The sequence below is a fragment of the Gopherus evgoodei genome, chromosome 2 (genome assembly GCF_007399415.2).
Source record: "Gopherus evgoodei ecotype Sinaloan lineage chromosome 2, rGopEvg1_v1.p, whole genome shotgun sequence".
NCBI classification, from domain to species: Eukaryota; Metazoa; Chordata; order Testudines; family Testudinidae; genus Gopherus; species Gopherus evgoodei.
In genome coordinates this window covers 63,503,096-63,526,434 of record NC_044323.1, presented here as the reverse complement: position 1 = coordinate 63,526,434, position 23,339 = coordinate 63,503,096, and the positions used below count along the sequence as shown (strand labels likewise).

At 41.3% G+C, this 23,339-nt stretch overlaps 3 protein-coding genes and 1 long non-coding RNA gene across 4 annotated transcripts; 3 read left to right on the top strand and 1 right to left on the bottom strand.

The window, feature by feature from the left end:
• HOXA3 (homeobox A3) lies at positions 1–10,798 on the top strand. The gene is made up of 3 exons (XM_030550842.1): positions 1–192; positions 7,217–7,793; positions 9,233–10,798. Exons 2-3 carry the CDS (start codon positions 7,334–7,336, stop codon positions 10,000–10,002), a joined length of 1,230 nt encoding a protein of 409 aa, XP_030406702.1. The 5' UTR covers positions 1–192; positions 7,217–7,333; the 3' UTR covers positions 10,003–10,798.
• LOC115645765 lies at positions 1,427–4,564 on the bottom strand. The gene is made up of 2 exons (XR_003998816.1): positions 4,139–4,564; positions 1,427–2,802 (listed from the first exon to the last, which is right to left on the bottom strand). It is a non-coding gene; the product is annotated as an uncharacterized LOC115645765 (long non-coding RNA).
• A 4,398-nt stretch (positions 10,799–15,196) lies between the features above and the next one.
• On the top strand, positions 15,197–17,139 carry HOXA2 (homeobox A2). The gene is made up of 2 exons (XM_030549322.1): positions 15,197–15,593; positions 16,140–17,139. The coding sequence occupies exons 1-2, from the start codon at positions 15,212–15,214 to the stop codon at positions 16,877–16,879; spliced, it is 1,122 nt and encodes a 373-aa protein (XP_030405182.1). The 5' UTR covers positions 15,197–15,211; the 3' UTR covers positions 16,880–17,139.
• A 4,557-nt stretch (positions 17,140–21,696) lies between these two features.
• HOXA1 (homeobox A1) lies at positions 21,697–23,097 on the top strand. Its single transcript, XM_030549320.1, has 2 exons — positions 21,697–22,339; positions 22,742–23,097. Exons 1-2 carry the CDS (start codon positions 21,697–21,699, stop codon positions 23,095–23,097), a joined length of 999 nt encoding a protein of 332 aa, XP_030405180.1.
• Positions 23,098–23,339: the final 242 nt, after the last annotated feature.

The following is a 23,339-nucleotide window of genomic DNA, read 5'->3' as shown; positions in this document are numbered from 1 at the left end:
CGGGCTGGCTTCGTCTGTGATTACGCTTTTCCAGTTTCTGTTCAGAGCAAGCACTGCTTTCTATTATTTTTTCCCTCCCTCTCCCCTGCAAGAGCTTTCCATTTCGGTTGCAGCTTTCGTTCCTTATGGCAAGGTTATTGTCGAGCTGATAGGACGAAATGCTTCGTTAAAAAGGATGGATTTTATTTTAAGGTATTTCCGTTAATTGTTCATTTATGTGGTGAGTTATTGCTGGTCGAGGCAAAGGTCAGTAGAAAAGGCTTAAGGGTGTGCGTGGATCCAAATCAAGCTTCGTTTCCCCCTTTGTTTCAATTTGCTGCGGAAAATATTCAAGTATCTCTTCGCAGCAAAGAAACCGGAGAGTTTCTTATTTTTTGCCCCTAGAGAGTCTGTGTTTCTTTTATGAGGATCTCCCTCTGTTAAATCTCTGTTAAAGCTACATTACTGTTGTCTTTTACGATCAAGTGGAGACTGGGAGGATCTTATTTTTCTTGAAATATATACATATCTGTGTATAAAAGAGTATTTTAGGAGATTGAGAAACACCCCTGGAATGGAGTTGGGGTTCGATTTGTGGCTGCTGTTATTGTTTTGTTTTCTGTGTGCTTCTTTTGCCGATTCCGGCTCCGAAAATCGATGAGTATGCAATTGTGCTGCCATTTTATTTATGATGCTTAGTGGTACTTTGTTTACTATGCGAGCAGGGCTGGATTAGCTCTCTATCGTATCGAGGTTAACAATTCCAGCTGAGAAGGGATTGTCTTTCTTTCCTTAGTGAAACCAAACCTGGATTTAGCTAAGAATTATCTGGCTATGAACAAATGTCCATCCACCGATTCTAACAATAAATCAGCCTCTGGAAATTTGTTTTACTTTGAATACGGGATCTGGAAAGCGAGGGGGGAGGGGACAATCTCCTTTCTGTAAGGATTTACATGATCACTAAATTTCCTATCTCTACCATTATGTCGTAACCTGCGCTATATAACTACATATATTGTGTAGAGGGAAATGCACCTCAAATAACCCAAAAAATGAAGGGATTCCTTGCGTTCTACAAGGGGACAAATGTTATATAAAATTACATCCACCAGTGAGTTCCAGCTTTGGGAAAGGTCAGAGTGCTGAGGTTTGATTTATGTTTCCAGTGAGTTGGGGCAGCATGCTCGCCTAGACGCGGCTGTGTCATTTTGTCCCAAATTACTGGGCACTTGTAATTACTCAATTTATGAACGGGTCATGGAAAAAAATCGAACTATTAGAAACAAAACGTTCTTTACTGAAACACAAAGGCAGAGTTTAATTTAGAACCACTCGCGGCCATTCTGCGAGGTCCCAGAAAGCGGAAATGTAGAATTTGGGTTTAGCTGCCAACAGATACACTCAGAACAGAACTGACCCAAAGAAATGCCAATTCCACCACACATAACGAAGCATGTTCCTCTTTATTAGCCATAGTGTTTTTCTTACGCAATTAAAGCAGGGCTATTTCACTCCCAACAGTGTGTTTAAAGCTAAAGCAGATCAAACCATATTTTAAACGGGCCAAAAACGCGTCGGGAAAATAAAATGTAAGTTTTAATAGCAGCCTTACTGCTTGTCATCGTTTCTGATGATTTACGACCCAGTTCTGGTGCATTTTTGACCCAGTTAAAACACTCATAAATAAAAAAAAGTCGCAATATAAAACGTGCAGACCAAGAACAGTTGTGTAGATGGATATTTCGAAAGCCTTTCTGCTTGTGTAAATAGTCAGAGCGTTGAGTAAATACAAAATGAAGTGTCAATTGCGATTTTATGGTGTTCGATAACACACACGGTAATGCAGATTAAACAGGCTTGTTGGCAATATTTGATAATGCACTCATTTTCTAAGGCAACTCACAGCCTTGCTCATCTGTGTAATTACTTGAACGTACATTTTATAAGTAATTTCTTCAATTCTTTCTTTTCCCCAATTTGAAGGAGGTAGAATATTCTTCCCACTAATTATTTTCCCTTAAAATATGCCGAAATAATAAATCGTTTATAATCTTAGGCGTTTCTGCCAGAACGGATTCAATAAAGATTTATATTAGCTATTTTACACCGAGACTGACAACATTTCCGTGAGTGGAGAGAACTCCGATACAATGGAAACTGTCCAGAAACACGTTACATTTCAAATCTCAAAGGTTTAACCAAAATATAGACGAAATTCTTCCCTCAAATTAAACCCATGCAGTCCCATTGGCTTCTGTGGGATATTAGGGAAGGAGGGAATTTCGGCCCTCTGTTAGTGAAAGATACATGCATTTATCGTTGTATAACATGCAGTGCAAATATGCGCATTTTTATATGTTACATCAAATTCAAATCCAGTCATACAAAGAACAATCACCTGCGCACCTTAAAATTACATCTTTGGGTAGCGAGAAAGACAGGACATGTCTAGAGTTATTGCCAAGTAACTTTCTTTTCTTGTACAGTAGAATGTATCAAGGTAAAACATACCTCAGTAGCTCAATAAACCATTTAATTTCTTGAATTAAAATACCTTAACAATTCCCACGATTTAGAACAAAGAATCTTCCCCTTATTCCTCCCCCTTCCAAAACAACATACATATTTCAGTCCAAACTTTAAACGCTCTAATATTAAAACACCAAATATTCCCTAGGTATTCTGGAGAGCTCCCAAAATCGGCACAGTTTTCTGAGTCCGGAGGTTTTTGAAGATGTATAAGTAACCATCTTCCAGTTTCCCCTGTTTGCTCCAGGAGGGTTCTGTAGGGGTCTCTTTGATTGCATCTTGCAATTTTAGCTGGAAACAGGGAGAAAGACAAATCAGCAGTTTCAGAAAAAAGAAGTGTGGGGTTGATTATTGACCAAAGAAGCTTTTCTTCAAATGGGACATTCAAGGGGCTGTTTGAAGCAAAATGCATACGAGTGAATTTTTGCCTCTTCTCCCCTCCTACGCTGCCCGACTTCTCCTTTCATGTTGTGCCATCGCAATATGCCATAAGGAGCAAGTGTTTTCTGTTTTAGTGCTCTGTTTACAGCTTTGGTGCATGAAGCCATAAATCTTGTATAGCCATAAATGACAAAAACCATTGGTATGCACAAGAGGCCACCCTGGCCTTATAGTGCTTTTTATTTGTCGTTTGCTTTGTTTTTGCTTTAAGGTGACACTGTGCTCCCTTGCGAATTTTAAGCATACTATTTATATTTTTAACACCTTAATTAACGAAGAAACGACAAATTTACACCTCCTAATTATTCTAAATCTCCACTTAACGTGTTTCACCCAAACCAGCTCCTTTATGCGGGGTTATAGTCTTAAACTTGATTCGAACTGTAATGTAACCGAAAGGAATTCCATGGTTGTTACTGACGCGCGTACATTTCTGTTGTCAAATTTGGGTTATTTTTTAAAAAAAGCACTGAAGTTCAAGACATAAACCCTCCAGATACACCTCAGCAGTCTATACAGATAGGTGTGCCAACATAGGCATAGCGTGTGTGCCAAATGTATGTGTGTGAATGCGTGTAAGTATATACATGCACATATGGGTGGATAGCTCTATAGGTATATCGATGTGTATGTATACGTAGATCTATCTCTGCGCATAGGTGAATGTATCAGTACGTGCATATATGTGTGGATCTCAATATGGGTGTATGTGTGTGTGTACATCTCTATTTGCGTGTGTATATGTTTAAGTGCTAACTATAATTATTTCATTCGTTCCACTAAAAGCATTGCCCAGAGCGCAGAGCTGACAGGAGTTGCTTGGATGAAAGACATAAACCACAGATTAATTATGATTGTTATTAGTATTACTGACTACGTTTCCCACAACTTTCAGCATTCATGAGCTCGGGTAGATAATATTCCATATCTACCAAAAACCGATTCACACAAAAAACTGGTCAGAGTGACCCTTTGTGAGCGCCGTTTGTCTTCATTAGCATAATTTTCCTGGACTTTAGTGACGCCTCGGTGCGGGGGGGAGCTGCACTCCTTCACTCCCCTCTCTCCTCTCACTCCTTCATTCCTTCTCCGCAACCCCCACCCTGCCCCGGACTTCCCGAAGCGGCTGCGGTACCCCCCCCCCCCACCAGACGTCTTTTGCGTGTAATATTCATAAGAAACATACCCATTTTCTGTGGCACTACATGAGGGAAGCCCTGAGACTTGATAGCTCCTATCTTTGGGACCCGCTTGCTGCCCTAAGGGCTGAGCAGGGAGAGGAAGGGGGTCCAAGCCGAACCAGCAATCCCTTGCGAGTCCTGAGCAGTGAGTGCTCCTCCAGTCTGGGCTGGTGGGTTCCTGGTGCAGATGAATTGAGCTGGTGCCCATCCCGGAGCCGAAGGGACTTGGCTGGGGGAAAGTCCTGCTCCCCGGGTTGTGTGTCGCCGAGCCTCCAAAGAGCATGTTGGCTTCCGCCTCAGTCGTCAGAAGTTAAGGTAAGCAGGCCACAAATACGCTGCTATCAGTTGTGAACGGCGGAGTTTATGTCCCAGTGATTTATGACCATAGACTTAAATCTCGGTTCAAGAAGAGTTCACAAGCAGGATCTTCCTCCCAGGCAGTGACTGATACCCTTACACTTCGCATGCAGGCAGTTTCTCCCTCTTCCCTGCACTTTTCTTTATCTGTCAGGAAATCTTTAGAGGCTGCCTGCTTTTCTCTCCTGGATCAGAGTTCGGGCTAGGGGGAAGGCAGGTTGGAAGGAAATAATTTTGTTAGATGTACCAGGGTGGGGGGAATAATTGGGAAATGGGGAACAAGTGAGGGACCTGCTCGGACCCCCTCCCTCTCCCTGCTCAGCCCCTAGTAAGACAGCTTTCCTCCGTGTCTTCTTTATCTTTCGGAGAGCTTGTTAAAGTGGCACTTGTTTAATTCACAAATATTGATCTTGTCGGGGAAAGGGCCACTCCAAGATTTTGGGGCCCAATTTTGCTTTCACTCCCTTGCGACCCCATTGAAGTTAGTGGGATCGCCCTGGTATAACCGAGGACAGAGTCAGGCCCTTTGTCTTCAATGTGTAAAAGAGAAACATTTTTGCCAGCCCAGGTACCAGTTTCAGTGACAAACTTTTGTCCTCCTCTGGTTTTAGAATCTCTGGCACTTTTAAAAAAAGTTGTTGTACCCACAGCTTCCCAGTTTTCTATAACTTTGCAGAAGCTGCTTAACTCTGGAAAACAAAACCTGAGTTGCTCTGTCTGCAAATAGATTTTCCAGAACCTAAAATCAAGTTGCTTTTTGTTTCTGTTTTAGCTCCGTGCAGAGCTCTGGGAATATTCTTCACCAGACTTTCTACTCAGCATTACCCCCCTGGACGTGTTAGTCACTGTAACAAACTTTAAAATGTCAAAAATAAAGTGAAGCATTTTAAATGGGCGACCATGACACTAAGATCACCATTATTTAATTAATGTATTGTTTTCCTGAGATTGAGTCCCATTTCTCTGTGTGTTTCAAGGGAACTAAATAAAACCTACTTTAGGGCCTAAGAATCAGGCACAGTAACGGGGGGAGGAGGGAAGGTTGTGCTCTATAATTGAGGAACTGGAAATTAATAAGTTTATATGTATATGCTTTACCTTGACGAGCTTATTAGTTCAATAACATCCATGGGTCTTAATAAAAAATCAAATGGTAACGCTTTTTGGGGGTTTATTACATTAACTAGTCTATAATAAAAGAAAGGGACCATTCCTTTCTAAGTAACTTGTATCACTTTAAATACATATATTTGTAACTATTGGTGTACATTGTGTAACACTTTGTCCTCAGAGGCTCATGTGGTTTTAGCTGCTTTGGAAAAAATCAAGCAACATGAGACTGTAGCACACTATTTTTGACCTGGTGTAGCTGTTTGTCAGCAACAGAGAGGTGGGTGCGGGTAGAGAAAAGGATTTTAATTTCTGAATAGTGTGTGTGTGTAAGAGTTCCTAGATTGGAGATAACATTCTGATCTCCTTTCCCATTACTGAGGACACATCTTTAACTGGTTATTCTCAGGCAGGTAAACAGCATGAGTTAACAAAAAAGATTCGCACGGGCTGTAGGAGCATTTTATGGTTTGTGTGTCCATCCCCTCTCTCCAGCCAAATGACCCTCATACATCAAATTACATAGCAGTTTCAAAGACAGAACCTATTATCGTTAAGTTGGAAGGAAAGTTCAAGCCGTGGTCATGGAGATGAACGCTGGTTTTTCAGGTTCCTGGTGTTTTTTTCCAATCCATCATGTTTTAACAGGTAGAATTTGGTAGTTTCGATGAAAAGAAGTAGCTCCAAAATAACTTCAAAAGTGCCTTGATTCCTTACGAACTTTTGATTATAATTGTCATTCCTAGAGAACAACATTCCATTTCTGGGATTTTTTTTTAAAGTGAAAGATATGAGATGGAAATTCCAAACAGGCCGATTCTACCAGGCTCACTTGAGAGAAAACTCCCAAGTGACAACTGGAGAACAGTCCCCAAATTATTTGCTTTGATGGCTTTGTAAAACTGTTTGGTCCTGGTTGCCAAATCTGTGTCCAAGTTTAAAAATTCACTGCAGTTAAAACTGATGTATGTGCATGAGGTGGGTTTGGTATTAAATATCGAAGTTAGTACCAGCTTGATCTGCAAGTACTGCTTCATCCATAGGAAAACAAAATATGCATTAGACTGCGTGCATGTGGATCTTCTTGAATAGAAAGGCTTTAAATAGTTTTTTCTTTCCCGCGTAATGTGTGTGTGTGTGTGTGTGTGTGTGTACAATTAAAAAGTCTTATCCAAACTGTAACCACAATATAACTATTAAAAATAAGATGGCAGTGGTTACTGTGAAGTACAGGAGAAAGGTTTATTACTCTCCTACAGCAGTGAAAGTGAATGAGAGAACCACTCCCCTAGTGCAACATACATTTTCCTTGATTACCCTTATCTGGAAGGGTTGTATTTAAATAATTCTCGGGTTCCTTGTGTGATAAATGATAAAACAATTCACGGTGTTATAAACCCTAGAAAACCCTTCTACTGGTGCAGTAAACCACATATTTGTAGCTGCCAGTAGATTCAGGCAGCTTTTATATCGAAATTCTCTTAGCCTAAGGCCAAGTCATGCTGCTAAATATTGCTGACCACTTTTTCTTTTATGGCTTTCATGTCACTTAGCTATTGAAAGTAAGATGGATTTGTACCATTTCTTCACTCTAGTGTGCTTTCGCTACACCCTAGGTCTACCAGGAGAGGCCATTGGAGGAAGAACGTCACGTGACAGAGGGGTGCCAATGTTATTCTTTAAGGGTGTCAAGACCCTGTCAGTTTGTGAAATAAATATTGGGAAACAACGAAATGCAAAAAGCGACCTACTACGACAGCTCTGCAATCTATGGTGGCTACCCCTACCAAGGAGCAAATGGTTTCACTTATAATGCTAGTCAGCAGCAATATCCTCCATCTTCATCACTTGTGGAAACTGAATATCATCGACCTGCTTGCTCTTTACAGTCACCTGGCAGTTCTGTGTCCCACCATAAGGCCAATGAAATCAATGAGAGTTGCATGAGGACCATCACTAGCCAACCCATTCAGCCCCCAGTTATTTCAGAGCAGCAACAGCAACAACCTCCAGCCCAGCAGGCACCACCTCCACCCTCTGTCTCACCACCTCAAAATGCCAGCAGCAATTCTGCCCCAACTAACACTACCAAGAGCCCAGTTATTAACTCACCCACCATGTCCAAGCAAATATTCCCATGGATGAAAGAGTCTCGACAAAATACAAAGCAGAAAAACAGCAGCTCCAGTTCAGGTATGAAATGTATTTACATTATAAGTGACTTACTTAGCCTCGCAGGCCAAATTGTGAGATCAGGTATTTGTAGTTTGTCCTAGACATGTCATCTTTTAAAAAAAATATTGTCGGAATAATCATATTTCTAATATCACTTTTTAACTATGTATCTTCTAGAAAGTATTTTCAATTGCTTTAAAGTGACTTTGGTAAAATGTTAAACTCAGCCTTGCAAATTATTTCTAAGTTATTTAGTTTCTAGGCACTTCTATTTTCTAATGTTTAAGGTTGATATAACATTTACCTCTTAGTCTGTAACATTCCATTCCACAGGTTATGTTCCCTCTTCTATTAAATCATGTCAATATATAGAGGCCTAGGCCTCTAGCCAGAGGCACATCCTGAATATTTTGTTGGCATAGTGCTATTAGAATAATAAGACAGTGACCTAGCCCTGCTGAAGTGTAACTGGAATAAAATAGCTCATTATCATCTGCAGTCAGGATCAATGCTTTACTTACATTCAGAACCTATTCTTATTTTATCAGATTGATTGGCAAAGTTACAAGTCTACTAAACAAAGATCAGTTATGAGTACAGTAAAGTTAGATCCATAAAAATACTACTGGGGGATTATAGTGTATATCAACACTATTATTACACAAATACACCTAAATCGATAACACAAGCTTCTGTTCCCAGATATTTTGTTTATATTTACCACTTCCTATATTTCCTGTGTATTGTGGAAATAGATTCCAAAACTTTAGCAAATTTTTCTTTCATGTCTTTCTTATGGTTTGATAATATTACCATTTACAATGTTGTGTGTCATGTATTATTTTATTCATCAAAGAAAAGTGTTTATATATATGTATACGTATTACATATATATTTATATTTATGTTTATATTTACATGTATATGTTTATATTTATATTCTTGTTTGTATATATGGGACATGTGCACATGAGTGTGAGTGTGTGCACACACACACACACAGAGTTCATGTGTGTATGATGAAATTTTCAGACCATTCTGGAGGATTCCATTGATGAAAGTATCTAAATCCTCTGGACTGCTTTGAGGAAACCAACAATAATATATAAAATGTAATCAGACTTTTGCATTAAAGAGTTCATAAGACTCGCTTTAAAAAATCTTTTCTTCTTGGATAAGGATTATTTCAGGTAAACTACAATATTTAGTGTGTTTAATTGAGGCACTTATAGTCATACAGTGACACTTCAAAGGTGAAGGAAAATAATGGTGAAGCGCTCAGTGCTTTTAGTCTGGCATATTTTAGTTATAGAAAGAAATATATACGTTTCACTAGGATATTTGTATACCAGTGAGCTGGGATCTACGGACACTAATCCTAGCCATGGCTGCTATTGTTTCTGGTTACTGTGTTCAGGTTCCACCATGCTCATTGTATTCTTTGTGTGATTTACATAGGTGAGAGCTGTGCTGGTGATAAAAGCCCTCCAGGGCAAGCCTCCTCTAAAAGAGCACGTACAGCTTATACAAGTGCCCAGCTGGTAGAACTGGAAAAGGAGTTCCACTTCAATAGATACCTTTGCAGGCCAAGAAGGGTAGAAATGGCTAATTTACTCAATCTCACAGAAAGACAAATCAAAATTTGGTTTCAGAACCGCAGAATGAAATATAAAAAGGATCAAAAGGGAAAAGGCATGATGACCTCTTCAGGAGGACAGTCCCCAAGCAGAAGTCCTGTGCCTCCAGCTCCTGGGGGGTATTTAAACTCTATGCATTCTTTAGTAACCAGTGCTCCCTATGAGCCCCAGTCGCCTCCATCATTTAACAAGCCTCATCAAAACGCCTATGGCATCCCTGCATCATATCCAGCTCCTCTCAATAATTGCCCACCTCCTCAAAAGAGATACACGGGGACAGCAGCGGTTACTCCTGAATATGATACTCATCCTCTTCAAGGCAACAGTTATGGAAATCCACATATACAGGGAAGCCCCGTCTATGTGGGGGGCAACTATGTGGACACCATGACCAATTCTGGGCCTTCCATCTTTGGTCTAACTCATCTCCCTCATCCTTCCTCTGCCAACATGGACTACAGTGGGACTGGGCCAATGGGCAACAATCACCACCATGGACCTTGTGATCCACACCCAACATACACAGACCTTACTTCTCACCATCCTTCTCAGGGAAGAATTCAGGAAGCGCCCAAACTCACCCATCTGTAACAGACATGAGTTACTAAGTGGAATGAAGTCCCCAACTTTTTAAAAAGTACTTTCCACCCTCCCCTCCCATCTCCCTCTATTTTTTTGTTTTTTGTTTTGTTTTGTTTGGTAAAACGTTCTATAGTTTATGTGACGTAGCAATATTTGTTGCTTGAATTGCTCTATAGTTTCAATAGTGGATATTTATCTTCTTGAACTGTAGCCTTGTGTCTCCCTTTGGGAGTATACATAGGCTTTATACTTTACTTCTACACTTTTATCAAAACAGGGTATATGAACAAATTTTCTATAACAATAATTCTGAAATGTGAATTTGTTCGTACATGATTGATCCCGCGGGGAAGCAAGTTTTTATTGCACTTCTTTTAAATAGCGAGAAAGAAATCAAAGGCGCTTGAACAGGGGCTCCCTGGACAATTATTAATACGTGTTAAGTCTTTCAATGTGTGTATGCTGGTGAACATTCAGATTAATTTATATTTTTTTTAAAACATTGAATAATCTAAGTGTTTAAAATTTTATTTATCCCCATCTGTTCATATTTATATATATATAAAAAATTCTGTACCCTGAATATTCAGGAGGTATTTACCTGGCCATATGTTAGATGGCATATTGGCATAAGTAGGAAATATCATTTGAAAGGAAACTATTACTCCTTTATTTAAAAATATAATAATGCAATAAAATCTGAAAGAAAATGGATCACAAATTGAATAATTTATGCTTGTAACATCCAGCTAAACGGAAAATGTGTAAACCTGAAAAGACTAGATTTGTTTTGAAAGTTATACATTCCTTGCTGCTCACATTCTGAAAAAAAATAAAGTTTTTATTCTGAATAATAAAGAGTTAAGAAACGATTATTTGTTTTAAAAGACCCAAGCCATGTGATCTCTAAGTGAACAGATACACATACACATACACACAAGCATCCGATACCCACGTACCCTCCAGCCCCTTCTATTTTCCTTATCAAGATTTTAAAACCTGCAGTGAATTGGCAAATCCCAATATATCTTATGAGCTGTGACAGTTTCAGCGTTGAAAATACCAAAGATGCGAACGATTCGCCTTATGTGTCCTTAACGTTAGGTGCTGAGCTTCAGGCATGCTTCCAGGCACTGCTGTGGGGAGGATATTTTTGTCTGAATAATATTTATTTGGGTCAGAAACAAAACCAGGTTTATTTCTCAAACAACAGTGTTCCACTTAAAGCTCGGGTGCCGGCGCCGAACAGAGTGATTCCCGAAACAGTGCTCCGAAGGGTAAGCTGGTCCTTGCTCCAGGAATGTTGGATTTCGCCATGTTGGGCTCTTTTTTCCTCCTGCAGGAACCCACTTCACCAACAGCCGTCCGTATGGAAAAGGCTCTTCTCGCCTCTGCACTGCAGGGACCTTTGGAAAGCTGGGCGCTTTTCTACTCCCACACTTTTCCTCCCAGGGTCAAAACAGACAATTCATCGACTGTTACATTGTGCTGGGAGGGGCGGGAGGGGAGGAATTAAATAAAGCAAAGAGAGCTAAGAAAAAAAATAAGCTCATATATATGGATATTTTGAAGGCACAAATTAAAACCAAAATGTAATAGTGAGAAATACAGTTCATCACCCCACTAGGGAAGAAACCAGAATAAACCAGCTGTTTAGGCTTGTTTACACTTTTTGAAAGCAAAGCTAGCTGTTCAGGCTCATAAACAGGATTACAGTGTAGTTCGGGATATTTTCTTCTCAATATGTTGTTTCTTATTCGTCTATGATTTAAAAAAAATGACCCGATTTTGCATTTTTTCGATTCTGTTAATCTGACTTCCTACCCGAATTCACCTCCTCCTTTTTCTGGCCCTCGTGGGGGAGGGGAGAAAAGAGCGCTCTAGCTTTCGGTTAAAAAATACAATATTGTAAAATACTTACTGTCTGCATGGCTTTCGATAATAAATTAGCAAGCCAGTCACATGCAAGGCTATTCCAATAGGAATCTGTATTAACTAGAAACCAGAGACGCGAATTAACATACTAAACTAAGATTTTTCTTTCATAATACAATGTGACCTTATTTTAAAAATTCAGTCTATAAATCAGGGTGAACGTTAATAGACTCTGGTGAAATATACTCATGTATGTATACAGAGACATAAACATATGCCATGTATATATTAACCCATGCTTTTCAGTGTCTGTACCTTTTAATGCACAGGAAAAATGTCGCCATTTTGGTCTCACTCTAAAATATTATTAATCGTGAGTCTTTATCTTGTTCTGAGAATCATCCTTGCTTGAAGTTTGTTGAAAATATTATAATGTATTAATGAATCTATATATAGGTGTTCTGCAAAAATATATATAACATTTCAGTCAAAGAAAGCGATTTTGTATGTAGTTAAGTGTATATATATTGAAGCAACTGAAGAAGAGATTGCTTAGAATCTGTTGACATTTTTCATTGAATGTATTATTCAATTATTATTTGAATATATATTCAAAACTGACCTAGAATAGAACATTAATCTGAAGAGGAAGAAAATATCTTTTGGCAATTGATAAATCCAGAAAGGATTATTTTGGAAATGTTTCTGTTTTATTTAAACAACTCTTGTTTTAGGAAGGTTAAATAAAATCAAAGGAAATGTCAGAAGCTATGAATTCTTCATGTGTTGCTTCTTTTAGCACAGATAATTAAATTTATAAAAATATTAGAAAGAATTTGGCTCGCCATCCCCTCCTTGTCATTCCAAATATATATAAGAGCGCAATTTCCCTTACTTTTTCCAGAAAAAAATATATCATACATCTGGTTTGTTTTAATTTTTAGATCTTGTTTTTAAAAAAATCTATTGATTAACACATATTTATAAAGGCAGAGTAATAGATTTTTTTACAAGTATTTTACGTTTATTGTCCGAAGAGAAAAACCTTTTGTTCCAGGTGGTTTTTGTATTACACCGACCACAAGAAAATAAATAGAATAAATAAATAAATAAATGCCCAGGATACCTACACCCACACGGTTTTTACTTACAAAGCCTCGTTACACTCCAAATCTCCCTCTTTCTCTCCCTTTATTGTCTTTTTATCCTACTGTTAATTCCAATATTTTAAAGGAAAAATAACCCCCAGCAGTAAGCCAAATAGAACCATACTGTTCCCACAGTACTGAGAATAACTCTGTAACAGTACATTTTTAAAAGGAGCCCTTTTCCTTGTTTACTTGCGTTTCTTGCTCTCCTTCTTTGCTCGGTCACATTTGATCTTGGAAAGAGCAAGAAGGTTTAAATGTGTTCTTAAGGGCCAGTAGCTGTCAAACCTTTTGGCGGACAAGATTGATCACGCGCAGGCATCACCAGAGCTTTGTTTGGAGTAAAAGCAAGAAAATTAAACCCCCAGCATTTTCCAACAGCATCTATATTTATAAGGCATCCCTTTTGAGGTATTAAATGACAAGTCTTGTTCTATATTTTATTTAAACAACCCAACAAAACAACCTCCCTTTAAAATGTCCCAACCCCATCCCTCCTCCCGAGCCTTTCCCAGATATACTTCATCTTGTGGATTTATTAGCTTCAAACCGAAGGGTTTTGGCCAGCCTCGGATAGAGTGGAGGTCTAATGATCAGTTTGTTATTTGAACCGCTTACAGAGATTCTGGCGATGCATTTCAATGCAATCCCGAAATTGAGCAGCTATTGCCAGCGCGAGGCTGATTTGACTTCCTTTAGACCATTAAAAAAAAAAAGCACAATGATGTTTTTCATCTTGAATATAAAAAGCTATACGAAACAGATATGGCCTTTGTGCTGTGGAAAATAAAATTCCGGATATATTCATTGTGAATAATAATAATAATTAATAATAATAATAATTGTAGCCATTAGCATCATATTTTACCACTCTTCTCGATTTGATTGGAAAGATTGTTTCAAAACATCAGAGTTCAGTAGTTTAATAGCTCTGTAAGTGCTAAATCAAAACGATTGTAAACAAAGTAAAATGCTTTTAGATCATGTACAGTTATTCAAGTTAGAATCCTTGCAGCATTTTCCCCTGACATATTAATATTTATATACATATCTGACACTACCTTCCAATATATTTCCCTGCAATTGAGCATACTCACCAGACCCAGTCTACTACGGTTATTAAGCAATACATGTCAGCAGACGCGAGTATAGTTTACAAACTAATGCTCTAGATTGCTTAGAGTATTTACAGTATATCTATATCTATGTGATATAGATATAGCTATTATGGTCCACTTCTGTGAAGTCAACTGCAGTGAAAAGTCATGACCATAAAGCTGTTTCTATGTTATTCTTCCCGTAGGAGCAAGGCTGCAGCGGAAAATCCTGCTAAACAATGGGCTCAGAGATCGGCGGCCAGTTGTTCTCCATACTGTATATACTCTCTCCCCCCAAAGCAAAAGTGTCATAGAGATGCCAATTCGGGAGCAATAAACTAGTTAGGGGAAGTGCTATTCCCCAGGAAAAAAGCAGGACTCTCTGCCAGTAACTCCTGCCTGGGTGCAACTTCTTATGTGGCTGAGATGTGGGGGCCCTAGGTGTCAAAACTTTGAAGATTAATGGATTACTTTGTTAATGACTCAAAGCGTCAGATTGAGGTGCTTAAATGATTTGCGAGGTGCAAAGCGTTTTCCTGACAGTCCCAAACAATGAGATGAGTGTGCGGGAGGAGACAAGAGGGGCAGCAGTCTGCAGGACAGGCAACCACACACACACAAACACTCACACACACACAGACAGACACACATGCACACACATACACACGCGCACGCACAGATCATTTCAGATTAGGACGCAAAGCCGATAGATACAGATATATAATTTTCCCCCTAAAAAGTGTAAATAAAGCCTTTCTGGCCCCCAATGAGGCGTTCCTTCCCGACTTTTTTGGATCAATCAAACAGACAGTGGCTTCTTTTGATTAAAGCCCAAATTGTCATTGGGCAGAGGCAATCATGTGACAGCCAATTCGGTCCAATTTCAACCTTGTCTCCATGAATTCAATAGTTTAATAGTAGCACGGTCCCCATACGGCTGTAATCAGTGAATTAGAAAAAAAACACCCCACCAGCGATCTTCTATGATATATTTTTTTCTTCTCTCTCTCTCCTTTTTCCTGGGCCTTTCCCTCCTCCCCCCCAAAAACCCTCAATAAGAGGGAACTTTTTCTCCAAGGGGGCTGCGAGTTGAAGGCCATGAATTTCGAATTTGAGCGAGAGATTGGTTTTATCAATAGTCAGCCATCGCTTGCTGAGTGCCTGACATCTTTTCCCCCTGTCGGTGATACATTTCAAAGTTCATCAATCAAGAACTCGACGCTTTCACACTCGACACTGATTCCTCCTCCTTTTGAGCAGACCATCCCCAGCCTGAACCCAGGCAGCCACCCTCGCCACACCAGCAGCAGCCGTCCCAAGCAGAGCCCCAATGTCAGCAGCAGCAGCCCGGTGCCAGCCGGCGCCCTGCAGCCTCCGGAGTACCCCTGGATGAAAGAGAAAAAAGCCTCCAAGAAAACTACCCTCCCGCTTGCTTCGGCCTCAGCCTCAGCCACTGGACCAGCCTGCCTAAGCCACAAAGGTCAGTTCAAAGACTTTCCCCTAGAGCTAGCCCTTTCCCTTGGATTGTTGCTTTCCCAACTTCACTGGAAATGGTATGGAGGAGGAGGAGGAGGAAATAAACTGGTGGGCTCCACAGTGTTATTAAACCCCCCAAACTTTCCCTAACTTGTTTAATGTGGGATGATTTATCTGAGTTGGAGCTGACCTCCTCTTGTCTCGCTGTCCTAGAGTTAGGATATTTGACAGTAATGAAGAGTGATAGATTGCTCCTGCTCAGCTAAGCAGCTGATGCATTAATTATAAATTGTAGTATGGCTAATATAAAGTTTGCTCTGGTAGGTTTGGGAGCTAGAAGCAATAATTTTATTGAGGTGGAAAGGGGTCCACAGTATCGGGAGCACAGGAGTGCAACACAATGGATTTACTGCAGCCAAGGGCGGCCATTTTGTTGCAGTTGATATTTTATGCTATAAAAATGTTATGCTATATATATAGCTTTCCCCTCTCTGAGGTGGAATTTGCTGGGATGCTAAAATTCAAACTGTGCATTTATCTGTTTTTACAGAGTCTCATGAAATCCCCGAAAGTGGTAACGGTGGATCTAGGAGGCTGAGGACGGCTTATACCAACACCCAGCTTTTGGAGCTAGAAAAAGAATTTCATTTCAACAAGTATCTCTGTAGACCAAGGAGGGTAGAGATCGCAGCTTTGCTGGATTTGACTGAGAGGCAAGTAAAAGTCTGGTTCCAGAACAGGAGGATGAAGCACAAGAGACAGACCCAGTGTAAAGAGAACCAAAACAGTGAGGGGAAATTTAAGAATCTAGAGGACAGCGAGAAAGCAGAAGAGGAGGAGGAGAAATCGCTCTTTGAGCAAACCCTCAATAATGTCTCAGGCGCTCTTTTGGAAAGGGAAGGTTACACTTTTCAACAAAATGCACTATCTCAACAGCAGGCTCAGAATGTACACAATGGAGAGTCCCAAAGTTTCCCAGTTTCGCCTTTAACAAGCAATGAGAAAAATCTGAAACATTTTCAGCATCAGTCACCCACTGTTCAAAACTGCCTATCAACAATGGCCCAGAACTGTGCAGCTGGCCTGAACAATGACAGTCCTGAGGCCCTAGATGTCCCTTCTTTACAGGACTTTAACGTTTTCTCCACAGATTCCTGCCTACAGCTTTCAGATGCAGTTTCACCCAGTTTGCCAGGATCTCTGGACAGTCCTGTAGATATTTCTGCTGACAGTTTTGACTTTTTTACAGACACACTCACTACAATTGACTTGCAGCATCTGAATTATTGAGAAATTAAAGACGTCCTGTCGCCAACGGTTATGGCTTGTTTCAAATTACTTTCTTTTATTTTTCTTTTCCTGGTCAGTATTTTCTGTTTATTAATTCCCTTTACTGTGTTCCAGAGCCATTTTTACTGTTTCTTATGAAGTTTTAGTTGTGTTCAGTTTAACCTAGCCACATTCTAGGTCCCTCTATGAAAGCAATATATGAGGCCTGTAAGAAAGTGATCATATAGAATTGTATCTTCACTTTCTTTTTATTTTTGTATTACATTAGGATGCGTTGTCATAAGTATTTTTGGTAGAATAAATTCTTGTTTGCTACAAGTAGCTTTCTTCTCTCTCTCTAGACTCAGACCATAACCGGTATCCCCGCTCCCAACCCCTTATTTAACTTCAGAAATAAAATTAAGACATTCTGGTCACAATCTCTCTCCTTTTGGTAATTTAATATATTTATTAGAGAGAAAAAATCACATTTAAATTCTTTATTGCAAAGGTTCTCATAAGTCAAGTCAAAGTACCCGATGATTCTCACAAATATAACGAAAAGCCCACAGAGCTCACATAAAGATTTCTTCCTTTTAATGTACACATAACACGTTATTCTCTGTGTGAATACAAGTCTTGCATTTTCTAAACTGTGACAAACACCATATATATGCAGCTTTGTGGTTACAGACAAAATAGAATCTATTGTAAATGGGAAACGTGCCTGCTAGAGAAACTGGCTGGTTACACGGGTGGAATGCTCACTTCAAGCATCCTATTTTTCTATAACTCAGTGCTTAGGTGTCCAGCAAGTCGTTTTCTGAAACACTTCTTTAAAAATACAAATGCTAACAAAGGAGCCTTGGATTAGCTCCCAGGTGCTGAAAGGTCCCAAAATAAATCTAAAAAAGAGAGGAAATAAAAAAAAGTTATTATGTGTAAAAATATATTTAGGACGGACGGTAAGTTCTTAGTGCCATTCTTTCGGAGATTTCTGCGGGGGTCCCATAACAAAAAAGTCCCTTTATTTTTAAACTGGTTTGCGGTGCCAAGGGTTGATCATTAAAACTGGAAGCTAATGGTTAACATGTTCAAATTTCAACGGAGCCAGTTCAGCGGCCCCCTCTCCTAAATGTGTTACTTCCTCAATTACAGCAGTAAAGAAGCACATTAAAAACTCCAGCTAATTTGGTAAGAATATTATCGGTATTAATTAGAAGGTGAGCGTTTTTAAATCTCTTCTAAAATCAAGCAACAGATGCTGGCAGATAGTTTTGTCGCCCACAGATCTGTCGACCCTTGATTTTGAGAATTCCGGAATATTTCTGAAACACAGTGAATGGATTCATTTGTCTCAAGTAGTTTGTTTCCATTTCAGCTGAGGTGTGTTGTTTCTCTGATCCGCAACACGTTGTGGAGCTGAGATGCGTGGGCAATAGCTGGAAGAGGTTGGATGCAATCCTTCCTAAACTCATAAATCACACTCTTTTTTTGAATGAGAATGCCATCAAAGAGATCAATGGCAGGAACACATGCACAAATAAAAATCCTCGTACGTATTTGGCGGAGCCGGGGATCCCCGTCTAAAACCATTAAGTTAGAAGGCGTTTAGTCATAATTCATTTTTATTGCTCGTTTAAAACAACAGATTGGCTAAGCTGCGGATGCCTCAAAAACCCAGGGCTTGCTTCTTTTCTTTCGCTGCTTCAGTACTTTCTCTTTGGGAAGAGGGCAGTTCCGTCAAGTATTTTAACTCATGTTACAGGGTTCCAATGGGATTTAATTGTTAATATATGATTGGCTTTAGATATTTATATATGATGTATATATAGAGTGACCTCATAGCATCTTCTTAAAATAACAGAATTGTTTACTAAAAGACCAGTAAACGTCTCTCAAGCTATATTTAAAATCACTATCTGCAAATCTATCTGCGATACAATTCTTCAAAGAAACTCATTGTAACCCCTAAATCCTGAGTGTGTGTGTGTGTGTGTGTGTCGGGAGGGGAGACACACAGAGTATTATTTGGGGAATGTCCCAAGAATGTGCACCAGGCACCAGAAATGCTTCAAAGGTTTGAATTGCTGGAGATGCAAACTCGACTTTCTGTAAACCCGGACGGACCGAAGCAACAAAGGAGACAGGCTGGGGGCTAGCAGAAAGGTTTGACTTTTAAAATAGCACAGCTCTGAATTTTGTGTGCATTTGCGACCTTGTCTGATGGCAACTTTTCTCTTCTGGGGGATAAAGAGATATTTATCCCTGGTGTGTCCCCTTTCCATTATGTTGCACTGAGGCTCTGTAATGGCAGCAGAATTCGAGGCATTAGAGAAGAGACAATGTAACAAAAGACGCGGATTTCTTCAAAACAATGGTATAGAAATGAAGGGAAACTATTTAAAGGAAGCAGAGGAGAGTAGCAGAGGAGCTGTTATTTGGCAAAAATTACGGGTAAATATATAGAGAGGAATTCTATGTGCAGATAGATTTGCAGATATATTGATTTTAAATAGAGAGAAGTTTACTGTTCTTTTAGTCAACAATTCTGTTCTTTTGATATGATGGTATAACATCAACGATGTTTATAAATAAATTATACATATACGGTATACTAAACAGTTTTGTTAATCGTTAAAGTAGTGAGGGAAAAAAACCACCCTGGACAAAGCCATCTCTTTTATAGTAAACAGATTCACCAGCCTGTGTTTGCACCTGATTTATACAGCCCTTATCACAACTGATTGACAAGAATTAACTAAGACAATACTGCAGCCAAAAAAGGTTGAGCATCGTTCCACACATGCTTGCTGGACTCACCCCCCCCCAACCCCCAAGGATTTTAAGAAATCGAACCTTTTCAAACATCTGCTTTCTAGGCATGTTTGTAAAATGGAAGGACAAATTTTTTTATGGATAAACTTGGGAGGAGGAACATATATTCGTTTTTTGGTGGCGTCAGGGGGGGCTGTGGAGGCGAAATGGATACATGAGTGGCCTAATAAGAGCCTCGAACACTTCTGGTGGCTTCTCACTTGGAAGAGGATGTTGCACTTAGTATATGTGGGTGGCTGGAGGGAGGGAGGTGGAGAGTCAAGGGGGAAATAGCTCTTTATATTTTAAAATACAAACAACAATCAATCGGGTATGGTGATAATACAAAATCTGCCAAAGTTGAAGTGTATCTGCATAAATCCACCCACAGTTCGCCAGGCTGAAAAAGAGAAGAATATAACTATTCCCGATGTTCAGTGGCTGGCTGCACATGTTTGACAAGCTCTGTAACTGCCTGTATCTGTCTGAATAGATAAGGGGAACGTGAAATCAAATGGCAAATACCAACGATCATCCATACTGTTCTATACATTGGTTCTATTTCCTTGGCTGGAACAAGAGAAAGTTTTAGTAAATTTTGAGAGAGATCACACAGTGTGTGTGTGTGTAGGAGGGGGGACCTCTGCCAGCACCCATCTGTTTACTCTCCCCTCTACTCTTTGTATACTCTGTGGTGGAGTACGCAGCCACCAAGTGACAAAGGCAATGAATAGGAGTTAGGGACTGCTGTGGCCCTTCACCTCCTTTTTTCTCCCCCGCCCCCTTACCCCATGGCGTGTCATTCTTTGCTTGGGTGTGTTTATCGTTAGGAACTGTCCCTAGATCTCACGCAGTGTGTGTGTGTGTGTGTGCGGGTGTGTGTGTGTGTGGCACAGGCGCCGCGGGATCCCAGCAGATGGGATTGCAGAACCAGGACAAGCTTCCAGCCTGCCCCAAGTTTGCAATCGTCATCCATTTTCCTGACCCCTCCCTGTCCTCCCTCCCCAGCCCCGAAACCTACTGAGCTCACGTAACCTGTGGTTAGCTGGGCAGAGCCCCAAATGGGGGCCGCTGCGGCAGCGCTCCAGTCGCTCCTCGCCCGATGCCTGGGCGCGGTGGCAGAAGCCGGGCGAGCCCGCCTGCCTGCAGCATAATGGGGTTAAATTACAAAAGCGCCTAATTTCCATGCTAATAACATCGGCACGATGGGAATGGGGATGGACAAGCCCCTTTAACTCTTGGCTGGTCGAGCGTGGGGCTCTGCGGAGGCTCCAGGAAAGGGGACACCCAGGCGTGGTCCCCCCCAATGCCTCTAGCCCCGAAATGCTGCGCGAGGCTCCCTTCTGCACAGCCCTCTTGCCCGTCCAGCTGGGGCCCGCACAAGGACCAGCCAGCCGGAGGGCAGGGACGGCGGGCTGTCCTGACTGCACCAGCAAGAGCGGCGCACTCTCGGGCCATTCGTAAAGCCGATTCCCCCCGGAGCGGTGCTGATGGTGGCTGAAATCCTCCCCAGCGCGCTCCGGGGAAGGGAGAGGCCACTAACTGCCCTGCGCGCAGAAAGCGTGGAAGCGCCTGTCTTACCTGGGTTCCTCCAGCTGGGTCTCCGAGCCCTGTAATCCATGCAGCAGGAGCACCCCCCTCCACCCCCCTCCAGAGGCGCCTCCGCGTCAGCTGCTGCAGGCTGAGCGCCTGGGCTCACACTGTCTCTCTGGCCCCGGCTCTGAAGCCCCAATCCACTGGCTAAGGGGGAGGGGGGACGGGGGGGGGAAGAGAGAGAGGAGGTGGTGGTGGCTCCGCGTCACCTTGATGGAGGAGCGCTCTGAATTTAAATGCCACTGAAACGGTGATCCATCACCAGCAGGAGCAGGGAAATTTTAGCAGGAGGCTCAGCCATTGGCTGCTGCCCTCACGTGTCCCCCTCTCACTGTACATTCATATCATTTTTCTCCTGGCCCCATGGAGGAAGTGAGAAAGTTGGCACGGTCACCCAGGACTCCGAAGACCCGGTCACTCCGTGATAAATGGACACGGCGAGGATGAGTTCCTTCCTCGATTACCCCATCCTCAGCGGAGAGTCCGGGGCATGCTCTTCCCGAGCCCATCCTCCCCCAGATCATGGGATTACAACTTTCCAGTCCTGTGCGGTCACTGCCAGTAACTGCAACGGGGATGATCGCTTTATGGTTGGCAGAGGGGTCCAGATAAGTCCCCATCACCACCACCATCACCACCACCAGACCGGTGCCTACCAGCATCACAACAACAACCTGGGCATGTCCTACTCGCACTCTAGCTGTAGCCCGGGATATGGCACCCAGAACTTCAGCGCGGGTTACAGTCACTACGCACTAAATCAGGAAGCAGATGTAAGTGGAGGGTATCCCCCATGCACCCCAGCCGTTTACTCTGGAACTATCTCATCTTCCATGGTCCAGCATCATCACCCCAACCAAGGTTATGCTGGGGGCACGGTGGGTCCCGCTCAGTACATTCACCCCCCATACGGACAAGAGCAGCAGAATCTGACTCTAGCGAGTTATAGTAATTGCTTATCTCCTCTCCATGCCAGCCACCAAGAAGCTTGTCGCTCTCCTTCTGCAGAGACCTCGCCTCCAGCACAAACCTTTGACTGGATGAAAGTTAAAAGAAATCCACCTAAAACAGGTTAGTCGTGATTTCAGAGCAGGGGGCTGTTTCTTTCCTCTTCCACTTTCTTTAATAAAACAAAACGAACTCAAGTCACGTTGCCTTCTGATCTATAGTGTACAGGTGCTTTGTTGTTTATAGGTAAGGAGATCTGAGACCTCTGATGAACAGGTTCATCAATCTGATATAATGGCAGTTCCATGCTGGGTTTTTCGGTGGTAATATTTCTCGTAATTTGTAAACAACTTATCAAGTTTCCTTTGATACACACTAGTGGCCGACCTTATGTTAGCACCTCACCCTCCATCACTCACTGTCCCTCTTTTTAAGAAGTTCTTGTTCCATATCTTTTTACCTCTGTGTACATATTGATTATGTCACCTATACATCACTTATTTAACGTTTCATATACTTTTGCAGGGAAAGCTGGAGAGTACGGATACGTAGGTCAGCCCAACACCGTTAGAACCAATTTTACCACTAAGCAGCTCACAGAACTGGAGAAAGAATTCCATTTCAACAAGTACTTGACAAGGGCCAGGAGGGTGGAGATAGCTGCTTCACTGCAACTTAATGAAACACAGGTGAAGATCTGGTTCCAGAACCGTAGGATGAAGCAGAAGAAAAGAGAGAAGGAGGGGTTGCTACCCATTTCCCCTGCTACCCCGACAGGAAGTGAAGAAAAAACAGAGGAATCATCAGAAAAGTCCAGTTCATCCCCATGTACCCCTTCACCAGCTTCATCTACCTCAGACACTCTAACTACCTCAAATTAAAATATTTCTGGCCCCCACTGTTTTAGATATATGACTCCCACTTTAAAGCCACATCTTTAGCAAAGCTTTATTGATTTAAAGTATATTTTAATCTTTAGGTCATCTCTTGTTTCAAGAGAATTTGGTTTTAGAAGGTTTCCCAGCTGTTTAGTCTATGCAGAACTAAACAATTTAGTGGTTTCCATAATCAGGTTTTTGATGACCACTAATTCAAAATTCATATTTTTTAAAATTCCAGCTAG